The sequence below is a fragment of the Bos mutus genome, chromosome 4, assembly GCF_027580195.1.
Source record: "Bos mutus isolate GX-2022 chromosome 4, NWIPB_WYAK_1.1, whole genome shotgun sequence".
NCBI classification, from domain to species: Eukaryota; Metazoa; Chordata; class Mammalia; order Artiodactyla; family Bovidae; genus Bos; species Bos mutus.
This window is the reverse complement of record NC_091620.1, coordinates 50,197,247-50,213,381: the sequence shown is the minus strand read 5'-3', so window position 1 is coordinate 50,213,381 and position 16,135 is coordinate 50,197,247. Positions and strand designations below refer to the sequence as shown.

Below are 16,135 nucleotides of genomic sequence, written 5' to 3'. Positions count from 1 at the left end.
GAGGGGAGCTGCATAGACAGAGGAAGCCAAACAGGATTTGTTTCTGGAGCCCCCTGGGAGGTTCGCAGAGGCTGGCTATTTCGTGGGTCTCTTGGTCCTCGACGACCCCCAGCCTAGGATTCCAGGGAGCAGGATGGGCCCACAGCGGGTCACTAGCGTCCGCGGCAGCGGTTAGGTAGACCGCGGCGGGGCTGCACGGGTCCTCCCGCCCCCAGCACGGCCTCCCCCACCTGGTCGCCCTCGGCGGGGCCACGCGTTTCCTGCTCGCGGGAGGCGGGGGGCGCGACAGCATGGGGGAGGGGGCGCGGGAGCGCGCGCCCCGGCTGGCTGGCTGGCGGGGAGGGAAAGAGGGGGAGAGCAAGTGGCGGGGAGCGAGCGCGGGAGGCCGAGGCCAGACAGGGAGCCGGGCTCCGAGCTGTCCTTGGCGCTTGCGAATCGCCCTGGGCTGCCGCCGCTCGGCGCCGCGCCGGCTCGCTGAGCTGCAACATTTGGGAAACAAGCGCGCACGCTGCTCTTTCCCTCCTCTCTTCTGGCTTTCTCTCCTCCTTGCATTTTCCTCTCTCCTTTACCTTCCTTCTCCCAGGTTTACCTTACCCGGGCCGGTGGCTTCTTCCTCCTTGATGCGTCAGCGGCAGCGGCGGGCGCAGGTTGGCGAGGGGCCAGGCGCGATCGCAGGGTTCTCACTTGGCGGCGGTGGTGGCGGCGGCAGTAACGGCGGCGGCGGCGGGCGAGGCAGCGCCAAGCGGGCAGCAACAGAACTGGTCGGTGATTTAGGTAGTTTCCTGTTGTTGGGATCCACCTTTCTCTCGACAGCACGACACTGCCTTCATTACTTCAGTTGAAATCGTCTCCAGGTACCTGTGCGCGCGGAGGCCGGGCCGGGCCGGGAGGGGCATCCAACCCCTGGTCGTGCCAGGCCTGCGGTGGCAACCTCGGCTTATCCCGCACAGGAGCCTGGACCCTGCCTCCTCAACGCTCTGCCAGGCTGCCGGCCTCATCCCCGCTTCCACCCCCCCCTACCTGGCCTGGAGCAGGTACAGTCAGGTTACCTGCTCCTTCGCGGATGCCAGGGGCGTGGTAGGAATTCTGAGCCCCGGGCCTTTCAAGGTCAGGGGCGCACGCCTCTGTCCTGGCTCTCTCCTGCTCCCGGCCTGCGCCTGGCCAGGGACTCTGCCATCCTCCTGCAAGGCCGGGGCACCTCCAGCCCAATCCGGGGCACCAGATGAGGAAAGATCGCTTTGCCAGTGGAGATTCAGCCTAAACTAGGAAGCGGACAGGGCTGACAGGGGCTGGGTCACTGGCCTTGTCACTTACCCTTCTCTCTGTAAACCTCTGTCTACTCCCAAGAGTTGCCTTTGACTCTTTCTTCTTTCTTACCTTCCCTCCTTCCTTCCTCTTTTTTCTTGTTTACTCCTTCCTTTTTTCTTTCACCTTCAGTCTGTGTCCAGTTTTCTTTCTTTCTGTCTCCTCCCCAACTATTCCTTTGGGAGGAACCCGGGGGAGAGATACAGGGCTTGTTTGGGGAGAGCGGGGTGGGGGGTGTCTTATTTTTCCATGCGCCTTCAATCAGAGGTGGCAATCTGCTGAGGAAGAGCTGGAGGGGCGCGGCTGTCTAGGGCTATGGATCTGGGCCTGGTGTGCCGTGGCCCAGGCAAGGCCTCGGTTATGATCACGACCGGATGGCGGCGGCCTGGCGTTCCTACTCCGCGGGTCCTGAACGGCAGCCTAGGCGTTCTGATTGGGGGGAATTCACGTCGTTTTTGTGTGCCCATTCCGAGGGCAAGGAGGCCTCCGCTGACTTCATTGGGGAGATGAGGCTGAGTCCTGGGCTCAGCCAGGCTCGATGGAACAACACGCAGGGAACTGCCACAAAGCTTCCTCTGCTTTCCCGGCCTGCTGGTCCAGGCTCCGGCTTTAATCGCGATAAGGGAGCCCCGCTAGGGCCAAGATTGGCTGTTTGCTTGCCAGTAGTTTCTATCAGGGTCAGAAGATGTTAGATATGACATCCTTGTGGGGACAGTACTACAGAAGGGAACCGTTCCAGTGCCAGTGTGTTTCAAATAATAGGGGAAAGGAGGCCTAAATTCTAGACACTGAGTTGGCGTTCCAAGTTGTAGGCCACGGTTTGAAGCTAGTGGGGCCATTCTCATTACCGGAAACTGAAAACAATTTCCACCCCTGGGAATCCAACACGCCTACGGGCCTTCAGGCTCAAGCACACCGAACGGTGCTTCCCTTCCCAGCTCCAGCAGCTCAGAAACTATTTTCACTGCCCAGCTTGACCTCCTGTTATCGGAGAGGCTGTCACAGGGCATTCGCCTCAATTCCTCTCTGCCTCTCAGGACTTGAGTAGTGGATTCGTTTTGGAGGCCAAGGTTTTTGAACTCTCAGGCTAGAAAAGGCAGTTTGTAATTACACCCATTTAGTGTTTCTTTATGCACACATAATCTCTTTCACCTCCAAAATAAAAGCAAACACAAAAGCCTGAATATTCTCTCTCCAAACCTGTGGCTAAATAGGAATAATATTTAGTTTTGTGATTTCCCCCTTTTCCTGGCACCAGTAAGGACTGCTTAATTCTCAACGCCGGATAATTATTTAGAAGCCATTCTATTTGGAAAGTCTAAGGTTATTTAAAGAAACATAGCCTGTTTTATTTTAAACATTACTAACAATAATTGGTGTCTTCTCTGGTTACCAAAAAAAAAAAAAGGAAAAGGCAACCAGGCGTGTCCAGCCTATTTGCAGACAATTACAATTAGGAGTGAAGGTTTCCCCCAGAGTTAATTTTTCTTAATGAAAATCTAAGGGGTCGATATTTAGGACACCCTGGGCTGCGGTGGGGGTGGGGATACGGCGGAGGAATTTACAAGGAAAGGAAAATATTAGGGAGGAGGGGGCTGAGGCGGCCTGGACCGGCCACGTCGGAGTTCATTGTGTCGGCCACTTCCCTCTTCCGGCGCGAGCAGAGGAAGGGGCACCCGGTGCCTCTCTGCGCGGCTCCGCAGCCTCTTTCTCCGGGAGAGCCTGGCATTTGCGGGTTTTCGCCTGGGACAGGGATGTATCAGGGTTTGGGGGGATTACTGGAACTGTTGGGGAGGATGAAGGAAAAACAGAAGATGGAAGCGACCGATGCCGCCCGCCTGCCCTCGCCGCCAGGGAAGAGGGCTAATGAGAAACACACTCTTGCAGGCACAATGTTCACACGTGAATTTAATTACCCCCTTTTAGGGGTCGCCTCTTTCTGTTCGGATTGGGGGTAGGTTTTGTTTTTATTTTTTTCCCCAATTAACATACAGGCCGAGGTCTTTTACCTCTGTAAGACTCTAAGGAGTAAGAAATACCTTCCTCAATTTGGCCAAGCTAAGAAACAGGATTAAAAGTCAATGCCCTGTGCCCCTCCCTGTTTTAATTTCTAGCCCTGGACTTGATCTGCAGCCCCGAGTTTTAGGCCTTGTAACTGCCGAGCCGAGGGTCGAGTGGGTAACCTAGGCGGGTCCGGGATAGTGGTCAGAAAGGAAGGAACCCAGAAGGACTCATACGGGGGGCCCAGAGGCTAACCGCTCCGGAGCCGGCTTCCCAGCTACTAGAGCCAAGGGGTCTCTTAGGCGGAGCTGCTTTTTCGCCAGCAAACTCGCCTTTCATTGATCCTGCCTCGTGTTTTTTCGCAGTTCGGGTTCAGGGAATGCGACGAGGCTTGCAGAGCTCAGCGTTAGGGCCTCCAAGGTCGGAACACACGGCTGGGACGCTTGTTGGGTCCGCCCGGGGTGTGGATAGTGATTCCGGCGGACCGCGAGCTGGGCGCGCTGGTCGTGCGTGTACGCGGAGATGGAGCCGAGCGCGCGGCACAATCAGGTCCTCAAATCCGTGGCCCCAGGGAAGACTGGCCACTCTCTCCCTGGCCGCTCCTCGGTGGGGCCCTCGCTGGAGGCTCAGCGGCGATTTTGGGAGCTGCCCGGGCGCCCTGCGCTCCAGTCGGGCAGATGCCGGAGGGGAGTTCACAGTTGGTGCTGCCTTCTCTGTGGCCTGTCCCTGTCCAGCGCGCTCCGGAAGAGGTGGTGGTGGCTCAGTCTGGGACGGATACTGCGTTGAATTTGACTTTTCTCGACCAGCCCCGGGTAAACTCTCATCTCTAGGGATCGCAAGGATTATTTACAGGGAGCTCGCCAACCAAACACAACAGTCTAATTTAACCTTTCCAAGTCCTCGTAAATTTTTACAGCTGCGAGTCACGAGGAGGCAAACGAATCTGTTGGTCGTTCCCAACTTCCCACCAGCCTGTGTGGCTTCTGAACAATAACTCCTTATGAAATATCATAAATATAGATTTAAATACAGTAGAGCGAGAATGCGATTTGGCTGCCTTTTTATGGCTTCAATTATTGTCTAATTTTATGTGAGGGGCTCTGCTGGCCGCACTCGCGCGCGGGACCCGCGTCTTGCTGATGGCGTGATTAATTGTGATATAAAATAGTCCGCTTAAGAAGTGTGTGTCTGGTGGTGGCGGTGGGAGGGGAGGGAGTACAGAGGCAAGGCCAGATTTGATCTTTTAATCTTCGTTGGCCACAATTAAAACAAACCCGATCGCGGAGCGCCACGATCCCTTTGCATAAAAACATATGGCTTTTGCTATAAAAATTATGACTGCAAAACACCGGGCCATTAATAGCGTGCGGAGTGATTTACGCGTTATTGTTCTGCCGGGCGGGCACGTGACGCGCGCGGCCAATGGGGGCGCGGGCGCCGGCAACTTATTAGGTGACTGTACTTCCCCCCCCTTGGTGCCACCAAGTTGTTACATGAAATCTGCAGTTTCATAATTTCCGCGGGTCGGGCCGGGCCGGCCGGGCGCGGGGCACGGCGATGGCCACCACCGGGGCCCTTGGCAACTACTACGTGGACTCATTCCTGCTGGGCGCCGATGCCGCGGATGAGCTGGGCGCGGGCCGCTACGCACCGGGAGCCTTGGGCCAGCCCCCCAGGCAGGCCGCGGCGCTGGCCGAGCACCCCGACTTCAGCCCTTGCAGCTTCCAGTCCAAGGCGGCGGTGTTTGGCGCCTCGTGGAACCCGGTGCACCCGGCGGGCCCCAACGCGGTGCCCGCGGCCGTGTATCACCACCATCACCACCACCCCTATGTGCACCCCCAGGCGCCCGTGGCGGCGGCGGCGCCGGACGGCAGGTACATGCGCTCCTGGCTGGAGCCCACGCCCGGCGCGCTCTCCTTCGCGGGCTTGCCCTCCAGCCGGCCTTATGGCATTAAACCTGAACCGCTGTCGGCCAGAAGGGGTGACTGTCCCACGCTTGACACTCACACTTTGTCCCTGACTGACTATGCTTGTGGTTCTCCTCCAGTTGATAGAGAAAAACAGCCCAGCGAAGGCGCCTTCTCCGAAAACAATCCTGAGAATGAGAGCGGCGGAGACAAGCCCCCCATCGATCCCAGTAAGTGTCTCCTCCTTCCAGGCCGGCCACCGCCTCCACGCCGGCCACCCGGATCTGCCGGCCCTCCAGCTTTCTCCGGAGCCTGCCTTCGCCTTCGCTGGGAGCCTCCTGAGCAAAGGCCGGGAGCCAGAAGTTGCTGTTTAGGAAGCCTCCTCGGATGGGGCCCCCCAAGTCCAGAAAGCAGTGACAAGCCGGCCTGCCGGGCTTCGGGGGAGGGGAGGCGGCGGCTGCCTGGAGAGGGGGCGGGGCAGGCGCTGCGGGACGACCCGAGACCTGGTGACCCTCTCCTTGGCTTGCCCGGGACCAAGACAGAAATACTCTGGGCGAGATTCTTCGAAAGCAACGCGTCAGAGAAAGCCTTTTGTGCGGCTAGATTGTCCGGGAGCGGCGGTAGCAACTGCAGCCCGGGCAGCCTGACCCGGGACTCTGGGGAAGACGGCCGATTCTCTCCACTTCTTGCTTCAGCCAGTGGCGGCGTAAACCCTGCCCAAGATGCGGCTGCAGGCGACCGGGACGCGAGGGTCCCCGTGCTAGATTATTCAAATAAACTGGAGAAGTGATCTACGGCCTTGGGGTGCCTAGGGCGCCATACCGGCCTGGCCAGCTCCCACAGCCTTCCAGGGAGGTCAAAATAAGGAATGGGGAGAGTAGATGGAAAGGTGGGAAGGAAAGAGTCAGTAAGAAGGAGAATAGAATATTAAGCTTGCTAAGGAACACATGGCAGCGTGGTTTCCTCCTGTGTGGCAAGAAAGAGATCTGTTTGTAAATTTCACTTCTTACACAACGTGTGGAGAGTGGGAGGAAGCAGAGGAGGGGAAAGGAAGACAGAGGAGGAGAAAGAAGGGTCTGGGGTGGGTGGGGGGAGCCGAGGTTTTCTGGCGTGCAATTGTAAGTGACCGTCCCTGCGTCTGTCTGCCAGGGTTCCATTGTATCCGAGGCTCGGCTGCCTTCCCTAACCAGTTCAGCAGCGTCCTGCACTTTGGCTGAAGACCCCAGGAGTTTTCCTAGCCCCCAGCGGAGGGGGGTGGGTGTGCTTATTCACCTCCTAAATCCCCCCCTCTCTGTCCCCCACCCGCAGGTAACCCGGCTGCCAACTGGCTCCACGCTCGCTCCACGCGGAAGAAACGCTGCCCCTATACAAAACACCAAACGCTGGAACTAGAGAAGGAATTTCTGTTCAACATGTACCTCACCCGGGACCGCAGGTACGAGGTGGCCCGACTGCTCAACCTTACGGAGAGGCAGGTCAAGATCTGGTTCCAGAACCGCAGGATGAAAATGAAGAAAATCAACAAGGACCGAGCAAAAGACGAGTGATGCGACTCGAGTTCATTTAGAAAAGAGAGAGTGAGCTAGAGAGAAAGAATTGCCCGTCCTCTTCTCCTATCCCCACCCAACCCCACCCCACCCCAGCCTCCACCACCCTAAAAAGGCGGTTGGAAACTCCAGGCCTCATGTCCTAGGCAAACCCTGTTCAGGCTGGTTCCTTGGCCTGCCACTTTGATGGAGGAGGTATTGTAAGCTTTCCATTTTCTATAAGATTAAAAAAAAAAAAAAAAAAGGCGGGGGCATTAGCGCTGATGGCTCTATGTGCTAGCTTGTATATATTAAAAAAAAAAAAAAAATCTACCTGTTCCTGACTTCAAACAAACAAAAAAAACTACCTTTTTATAATGCACAACTATTGACGGCGGGCTGTATAGTTTTTAGACTGTGTGTAGTTAATTTAATTTGCTCTTTGTGCGGCAGAGCGATCTGCCCAGATACTTGAATACTGTGTTTTATTGTGGTAATTATGTTTTGTGACTCAAACTTCTGTGATGGGTGATGCACCCGTTGTGATTGTGAAAGCTAGAATTCAATTTGAACTCAGGTTGTTTATGAGGGGAGAAAGCAGTTGCATAGAGTATAGCTCTGTAGTGGAATATGTCTTCTGTGTAACTAGGCTGTTAACCTTTGATTGTAAACTAGCTGTAAGGATTTCCCAGTGACATAAAATTTTAAAACAAAAAAAGAAAGCGTTCTCTGGGATGCATAGATTCATGATTTTCTCCATTCTTGAAATGCGGATATTTTAGTTTCTACATGCTCTCTAGACCTATCTCGTCCATTGTATATATATAATCCACATATTAAAGAAAAAGTAAACAAGCTTGAATATTGTTTTTGCACCAGTGAGGAAATTTGGAGCTATACTACGTATGTGCAGATGGTTACTACCTATGGTTTACGTTTAATTTTAATTGGGGGAAAAATGAATGCTTATTGTAATGGAGTTAATTTTATTGATAATAAATTATACACTATGAAACCGCCATTGGGCTACTGTAGATTTGTATCCTTGATGAATCTGGGGTTTCCATCAGGCTGAACGCACACTGTATATTTTGCAATAGTTACCTCAAGGCCTACTGACCAAATCGTTGTGTTGAAATGATATTTAACTTTTTGCCAATAAAATATATTGATTCTTTTTTAATTTTTGCGGGTCAGCTCTTTGCACCTTCTTCTCCGGGGCAGGGGAGCCTGGGTAGTCTGGGGGGTGGCAGACGGGCTGAAATGAAGGACAGAGCTCAGCTGTGTCTCTGGCTTGGGAGTATGAACCTGCTGCAGCCAGACCCAGGCGGCCCTCCGCTCTGCCTCCCCCGCCGGCTGCCTGCCGACTGCAGGCAGCGAGCAGAGGAAGGGTGAACAACAAGAGGCGGAGAGGCCCTGCTCCCGGCTTTGTGTCCGGTTGCGGGACTGCGGGGAGGCTTCAGAAAAGTTGGTCGGTCTGGGATGTCGCTTACGGCTGTCCAGTGGCTGGGAATGGCCATTCTTTCGTTTTGGCGCCCCAAGAATTCCCCAAACCCGGGTCCACCGCGACTGGAGGGGGCCCTGGATCTTCCCTGGCGGGGTGGGTAGGGGGAGCTGGGAAGGCGGTGGCAGGACCGAGAGCTGCCTCCTAAGGCCTCTACCAGGAGGGAATCTGGAGCCCGGTCGCCCCAACGTGGCCGCGGGCACGGACAGTTGGTGGCTCCCAGGGGACTGGATTTTGCCTGCGCCCCCGCACCCCGCCCCCCGCATCCTGCCAGGCTGGCCCGCCCCGAACACCTCTCCCAAGCACAAGTCCTGACAGAGGCAGAGCCCAGGCAACTGACCAGCCCCGAGCGCCATAAAAGAAAATGAGGGCTGTTACCGTTTATGGGGTGTAAAGGGCTGCGGGGGGAACGGCCACAACTTCGGAGGCCCGAGCGCCTTCTAGATGTGGCGGAGGGTTCAGCCTCCTACCCCACTTTTCTTTTCTCGCCTCCCCGCCCCTCGCCCTCGATTTCTGCAAAGTTATCTGTGTTTGGGCGCGGAAAAGGGGAACGGGGACAACGGAGGATGGGGCGTCCGCTCACCCCCACCCCCACCCTGCCGCCAGGTTGGGACGCCCTCTGTTGTTGCAGACAGAGGAAACTTCAAAGAATGGGCAGTGAGGGTGTGCCATAAAGGCCGGGTCTGCGAACTGTCTGGAATTCGGCCCTTAATGGGTTTACAACTGTCCAACCCCAATTAAGATTTTCCACCAAAGCCCTTTCATTTGTTGGCTCTGTCTGCCGCCGATAAACCAGCTGCGGAAACAGCTCTTTTTTTTATGGGCACTGCCCTCTCGGCAGTGTAGATTCCGGGCTCCGTGCAGACCCCCCGGGGATGGGCCCTTGCCCGGCTTGGAAAGTGGTACCCCCGACCCGCGGCGGCTGCTGACGAAGTTCAGGCCGGGGCTGGGCTGCAGTGTCAAGGCACGGCCAGCAGATGGCAGTATGGCTCCACGCAAGAGGCACCGGCGCCGCCATCTCCCGCCGCCGCGACCCTGGGAAGTTCCTAAGATGTCGACTTGATGCAAGCTCTTCTGGAATGGGAGCCCCAGATTTGAACGAACGGCTGTCGTATATTTTCGGTGCCGCTCACGCATGGCCAGAAGCCTCGCTGGGAAACAAAAAAAGCAAGCGGCGGGGTCTCGCCTGATCGGCACAGGTCGCGCCCTCTTCGCTCCGCTCCCCATCCTGGGCAGGGGGCCTAGGGCTGCGGTGCTGCCGCTGTCCCGAGGCTGCGGGGCGGTCGCGGGGACCGATCTAGGGTGACCGTTCCCACCCCGGGACAAGCCTCGGGGCCTCACGACACTCGGAGAACGCGACCGACCGGCGGACAGACACCAGGACTAAGGCCTACAGCCCGTGGACCTGGTGACCCTCCAGAGGGCGCGCAGAGGGCATACACAGTGGCCAAGGGTCCTGTGGCGACCCGAGAGACCCCCCGAAGGCTGCGTCCCGGTGCAGGGAGAGTCAGCACTCGCAGGCGAGCCAGGACCCCGGGACTCGGCCGCCTTAAAAACGTCACGGTACAATCAGGCGGCTGAGAACTGGGCGTAAAGGCATTCTTGGTAATTGTCTAGTGTGGGTCTGGAAGGATGGGGAATCCTGGGACCCGGACCAGAAACTGCTTTGGTTATTCTAAAATACATGATATTTAAAATAATTATATTTACATCCCAGCTCCAGGACAGGAGTTCACGTGGTGAAAGCCGCCCTTGCTTTCTCTCGTCTCCGAATTTCCTGGGTAGTGGAGGCACCAAGGCTACTCTGGCGTCCGTCCCCAGCTTAAGAGGCGAGGAGGGGGAGAGAGGGAACCCCAATCCCATTCGAGCCTACCCTCGACCCTGGGCGGGGGTATATGCCTTAGACCCTAACAGGAGGAGGCCGGGTGCGTTCCTGCGTTTTCGAGGATCAGCCCCGGGTGCAGAATAGTTTCAGAAGGAAAATGCAAAAGCAAACAGGGAACCCCTCCGAAGCACTCCTGAGCCCTGTGAATACGCCACGCGGTGCGTTTATTTGGGTTGTAATAATCTCCGCCAAGCCCACAAAATGTTTACAACCTACATCTCGGCGCTGTACACGCTGTAAAACCCAGTACTGCGTTTTTTTGGCTGACATCTCCTGGGCGTCACTACCCGTGTGTCTCTCTCCCCTCTCTTTTCTGTTTATATACACACGTTGGTATTACAGACACACGCCTTCATTATATTTCCTTACTTAATACATAAAATTTCACAGCCTTTGGTGAAAGAGGTTTTATAGCTTCCCCAAGAGTCGCCCGTGGCCGTGTCTCCAAGCCGCAGATACAAAGCTCGATTTACGTAACTTTAAATAAACGGCGAAGGAGCAGATCGGTGGTTACCGGTCACGGAGGCCCCAGGTAGGTCCAAGCCTGTCGGGAACTCAGAGGCCTCGTGGACTGCCCGGGGTAAGGCCTCTCTTGCCCTTGGCCGGCGGGTGTCTGGGAGGCGCGCAGATGGGACCCCGCGTCCTCCGGAGCGCCTCTGCACTCGTCAGGGATGAGTCGCTGTTCGAGTTGCGATGGAAGACTGAGCATTGGGTGCATAAGAGGCGCGCAACCCGAGCGCGGGGTGCCTGTGGCAACGTTTATAGAAGCAAATCTTCAGCCGCCCGACTCCTGGCAGGCTCCACTCACCGCCCCAGAGCTGGGTTTACCTTCTTAGCTGGATTTCAATATCGAGGACTTTTTGGTAAAGAGAAGCAAGGGAAACACTTTGCTAGGTAGGTAGGACCCCAGCTCCAGGAGAGCCCTAGGAAAAAGTCTTTATCTAAAGACCACTCGGCTGATAAGAAACCCGCCTTCACGTGGCCTGCTTCAGGTTGAGCGTCAACGAGTATTTGTATGAATATTATCACATTTAATCCAGCGCATGTGTCTGTTTGGCCAAATAAATAGAAAACCGGAGGCTCAAGAACACGCGTTTAAAGAGGCCATATTTGAAAGCCTGGTGTTGTCTGGCTTTTACGTTTTAAAACCCCGCTGCTGAAGGCAAGAGAGGAGAGAGAAGCTCAGAAACGAAAGAGAGGTTTCAGCACCCGTGGGGCTCGGCCGGGTTCGCTGACTTGGGCTCAAAAGGACTGAAGTCTTGCTGGCAGTATCTGGATCCTCTTTGGCCCAGGAGGAGGATCAGTGCGTTCTGCCAGGACGGCTTGGACCTACTCCCGACAAAACTCGGGCAGGGATGAGCTTGTGGCACGGGCTCCCAGACCCCTTGGCTGGGAACGGGCCCTTTCCTGTGCTCCCAGAAATCGCTCCCCCTCGGTCTGTCGGGTCGCCCCACTAGGGCAGGTTCTACTACAAACGCCATAGCTGTTGGCTGCTCCAGCCCCCGGAGTCTAGACAGACGGCGGCGGCAGAGCCGGTCTTTCTCTTTGCATCTTGCTCTGTGTCACCCGAGGAACAATTTATTGGTCTAAAGCTGTCTAATTCCGCTTCTTTGATCTCCTAGCCTTTTTTGTTTGTTTGGTCTTTCTTTAATTTTCTTAGGTTTTTATTTCCTGCCAGAAAGTAATGTTATTTGGAATATTTTTTTTTTTCATTCCTACCAGTCTTACTCCCTCCATTCCCCAACGGGGACACACTGTCACCCTGGTCCTCCATAAAGGGCATCCCTGGATATTGCCACACCATAGCCCCTGCGCCCCCAGGGGGAACCACCAGGCACCCACCTGCTCAGACAGCCCCCACTGCCCCACCTATGCCTCAGGCCGTCCACTAGGCCAGAGCTGGGACTCCGTTTTCATCCAAGCGTGAACCCTCCTGCCACCTTTTGTGCTTCTGGAACCCCCTGAGAGCGAGCGGTGAACGGGATGGCCTGAACCCTCTGAAAGTGATGGGAAGTGCTTTGTACACAAGGAATCAAACTCTATAACTCAGAGGAGAATTTCCGGGGCAATTCCATTGTGAGGTCGGGTTTATGGTGTGCAATCGAGCTGAGCAGTAAAGGCGTACTGACCCAGCCGCTGGGCTTCCATCGCTGTCTGGGCAGTTTATGAGGCATATAGGGGAAGGGTCGCCCCACCACCCTCTAGGGTGCTCCAACCCTGCCCCAGAGATTGGAGGCTTGGGAAAGTAAGGTCTTAGAGTGGGGGCCCTGGGTGGGAGTGAGTGAGACTACTTTGTGCTTCAGTCTTGGAAAAGTAAAGCTAGTCCTTGGAAAGGTGAAGCTGCCAGAGCTGGGTGGCCTTTTGGAAAAGGTCTGAAAGGGGAGGGGGGGTCTCCTCTTTTGTTTGGGGGTCTCCAAAAGAAATGGAGAAACGTAGGGGTTGTGGTCCCCAGGCCCCTGGGGCCTCTCTTCTCTTCAAATTGGCTCTAAAGCATGTTTGGCTCCCAGGCATCCAGGCCCAAGAGAAGGTAGCCGAGGCCCAGGAATGTCCCCAGTGAAGGTTACCAGAAACCTTATAGTAACATTGGCACCTGGAAAGGTGTGGGCCTGAGGTCCCAACAAGCTGGAGGAAAGAGATTTGGTTCCGTCTGAGCGAAGAGGAACCAAGAGTTGCAGGGAGGACAAAAGAGTGTCCACGCATGTCTTCGGCTGCTAGAGGCCAGCCAGGTGCCCAGGAGAGAACGCACAGAGCCTGACAGGCCAGCGGTGTTCGGGAGGAGGGAGGGAAACCTCACGTTAATAAATCTACTGGCAAATGAGGCTCATTAATAGATAAATATTTCACTGTTTCCTTTAGGCGGATAAACAGTGCGCCGCCGATTAAAGAAAGGAAGCTGGGAGACCTTGACTTTATTCCAACCACATGGTTCCAGTCAGCGGTGGCCTTCTTGCTGCAGCAGAAAGCGACGCTGCGTTGGCCCCATCTGGATCGGCCCCATCTGGATCGGAGTCTAATTCGGCCTCTGGCCCACTGGACTTGGGACGGGGAACGTAGGCAAAGAGTCGATTTGCCCAGAGCTGAAACTTGTCCGCTTGGCCACCGAGTAGAGGGCCGGTACTTGGGAGCGCAGAGACCTTCCCTGGGTTGGGTGAGTGGGCAGAAACGAGGGGCAGGGAGGACCCGCCAGCTTGGTTTAGCGTCCGGGAATAAGCAAGGAAGGGACTGCGCCCGGCCGGTTCCACGCGGCCTCTGCCGGCCAGGGGTCCGGGCTGGCGGCGAGCGGAGCCTCCACGCAGTGCCTTGGGAGTTCCTTTTCCCGCGGGATGCGCCAGGCCGGCCGGGCGCGAACAGATTCGTTGGCCACAGATTTGAACCTCTTTCCCTTCCATTCTAGGCTGCCGCGGGCCCAGCCGAGCGAGACCACCTGTGAGGGCGGCTGAGATTGGCGGAGGCGGTCATGTGGGCGGTCACGTGCTGCGGCGAGCTCCGTCCAAAAGAAAATGGGGTTTGGTGTAAATCTGGGGGTGTAATGTTATCATATATCACGCTACCTCGTAAAACCGACACTGAAAGCTGCCGGACAACAAATCACAGGTCAAAATTATGAGTTCTTCGTATTATGTGAACGCGCTTTTTAGCAAATATACGGCGGGGGCTTCTCTGTTCCAAAATGCCGAGCCGACTTCTTGCTCCTTTGCGCCCAACTCGCAGAGAAGCGGCTATGGGGCGGCCGCCGGCGCCTTCCCTTCGACTGTACCGGGCTTGTACAATGTCAACAGCCCCCTCTATCAGAACCCCTTCGCGTCTGGCTACGGCCTGGGTGCCGACGCCTACGGCAACCTGCCCTGTGCCTCTTACGACCAAAACATCCCGGGGCTCTGCAGTGACCTCGCCAAAGGCGCCTGCGACAAGGCAGACGAAGGCGCGCTGCACGGCTCGGCCGAGGCCAATTTCCGCATTTACCCCTGGATGCGGTCTTCAGGTAGGCGCAGCCGCTAGGCGGGCCGGGTGGGCGGGCGGACTGGGAGCTGGGAGCGCCGGGCTGGGGGAGCGGAGCGCGGAACGAGGCGGCTGCGAGCCGGCGGCCCCTTGACTCCTGGCGGCGCTGCCTTTCTGGTTTTAATTAGAGCCGAGGCGCCATAGCAAGGAGAGCTCCTAGCATTGTATGTAAATGAGGCTCATAAAACTTTTTATGGCCCAATTAATGGGTTCGATCCTCGTAAATTTATTTAACTCTATTTGCCTTGGAATCTCAACATTAAGTTGGTTTGTTCGCTATTCTCGTATTCTCTTTCTCCCTCCCTTTCTTCTCTCTCCCTCCTCCTTTTCCTTTCAGCCTGGCTTTTCTTCTCAAAAGCAGGGAGAGCCAAACCCTTTTGGGTCCCTTATGCGCCCCTGTGCCAGGGGCCATTTAAAGGCAGGGAGGGACGGATGAGTGGGAGTGGAGACAGAGAGCCCAGTGCCCTAGGAAGGTCTGGGGATGGGGGCGCGGGCTGCTGGGGAGGAAAGGCGCCCTTGGAGTGAGGGCCGCCGGAGAGGGTCTCCCACTTGCCTAGCTAGGCGGGGAAGCGGCTGGCTCGCCTTTGAATGGCAAAAGCGCAGCGTCTCCCACTTGCCCACACTCTATATTTACAATTTGCCTTTGTCAGGGGAAGCAGGACATTGTGGAAGCCTAGCCGGCTGGAAAGAGCAGTTGTAAAGTTGGGATTCTGCGCCTTCCCCCCTCACAGAGCTGCCTGCGCGTCTGGCACCGCAGTCGGTGTCTTCCGCTAACACTCCCGCTCCTCCCCCAGCTCAGGTTGGGGGCGCAGGGCGGAGGGGGACTCGGACCTGGGTCAGGGCCCGGATTGAGGTGCGCGCTTCTGAATGGCAGCCGGGTTGATGCCCTGGCCTGTGTCCCTGTCGGCTTGTCTGTCCGTGTGTCCATGTGTCCATGTGTCTGCTCGCAGGGCCGGACCGAAAGCGGGGCCGCCAGACCTACACGCGCTACCAGACGCTGGAGCTGGAGAAGGAGTTCCACTTCAACCGCTACCTGACGCGGCGCCGCCGCATCGAGATCGCCCATGCGCTCTGCCTCACCGAGCGCCAGATCAAGATCTGGTTCCAGAACCGCCGCATGAAGTGGAAGAAAGAACATAAGGAGGAGAGTCCGGCCGCTTCCGGCGCCCCCGAGGGTGCCGCGCCCGCCGCCTCTGCAGCCGCCGCCGCCGCCGCTGCCGCGGACAAGGCCGATGACGAGGACGACGACGAGGAGGACGAGGGACGACGACGAGGAGGAGGAGGAATGAGGCCCGGCTGCCCCCGACAGTTTGGAAAGCGTCTTTAGAGACTGATTTTATTTACAAAAGTGAAAAAAAAAATAAAAAGAAAATGTAAAAAAAAAAAACCCTACTCCCCAACCTGCACCCAATCTACCCCATTACCCACTCCAGCTCCCAATTTTTTTTTGACCGAGCAGTCACCAGACTGGGTCCCGTTGGGGATCCCCTCTGCCTCTGAGGACCCCCAACAGACACCCCCAACCCCAGGCCGACCAGCTCTGCGCTGGCACGGTTAAAATACTACCTAGCACAGGCCTCCTCCGGGAGAGGCACTCCCAAACTACCTAAGGGCCCAGCCCCAGAGGGCCTCCACTCCCAGGAAGCCCAGAAGTGTCCCAACACTGTCAGACCCCCAGCACCTCCCCCGGAACCGGCAAGGACCTGATTCTCAGTACTACCTACTCGCCCCAAACTACCTATTTTGTGCTCGCTGGCTCGCCTGCTACCTAGTGCCGAACCCTACCCCCTCCTCGGCCAGGCCTCTGCTGCTTCCGGCTAGTAGCCTTTGGGGTCCCTGAGGCTGCGCTGAGAATGCGCTGGGATCCGGGGACCAGGGCATTGGCTTCTATTTAAATGGAAAAATAATATATTTATTCCAAAGCATTCTAAGTGCTACAATCTAGAATCCCTCGTTCTTTGGTCTGGGCACCCCATGTTCAGGCCCATCATCCCCTCCTTCTGGAGCA

The 16,135-nt window shown here is 56.5% G+C and overlaps 2 protein-coding genes across 2 annotated transcripts; both read left to right on the top strand.

The window, feature by feature from the left end:
* The first annotated feature begins 1,010 nt into the window (after window positions 1-1,010).
* HOXA9 (homeobox A9) lies at window positions 1,011-7,911 on the top strand. Its single transcript, XM_070369466.1, has 2 exons — window positions 1,011-5,443; window positions 6,522-7,911. Exons 1-2 carry the CDS (start codon window positions 4,864-4,866, stop codon window positions 6,758-6,760), a joined length of 819 nt encoding a protein of 272 aa, XP_070225567.1. The 5' UTR covers window positions 1,011-4,863; the 3' UTR covers window positions 6,761-7,911.
* A 1,379-nt stretch (window positions 7,912-9,290) lies between these two features.
* HOXA7 (homeobox A7) lies at window positions 9,291-15,687 on the top strand. The gene is given in 5 exon segments (XM_005903682.2): window positions 9,291-9,848; window positions 12,985-13,276; window positions 13,523-14,110; window positions 15,078-15,394; window positions 15,396-15,687. Coding segments are annotated over 3 exon segments (717 nt in total). The 5' UTR covers window positions 9,291-9,848; window positions 12,985-13,276; window positions 13,523-13,731; the 3' UTR covers window positions 15,417-15,687.
* The last annotated feature ends 448 nt before the right edge of the window (window positions 15,688-16,135 follow it).

Coding starts and splice junctions, on each gene's coding strand:
- HOXA9 (XM_070369466.1), top strand. CDS start 4,864: ATGGCCACCACCGGGGCCCTTGGCAACTACTACGTGGACTCATTCCTG. Junction 5,444..6,521: donor CAAGCCCCCCATCGATCCCA/GTAAGTGTCTCC, acceptor CCCCACCCGCAG/GTAACCCGGCTGCCAACTGG.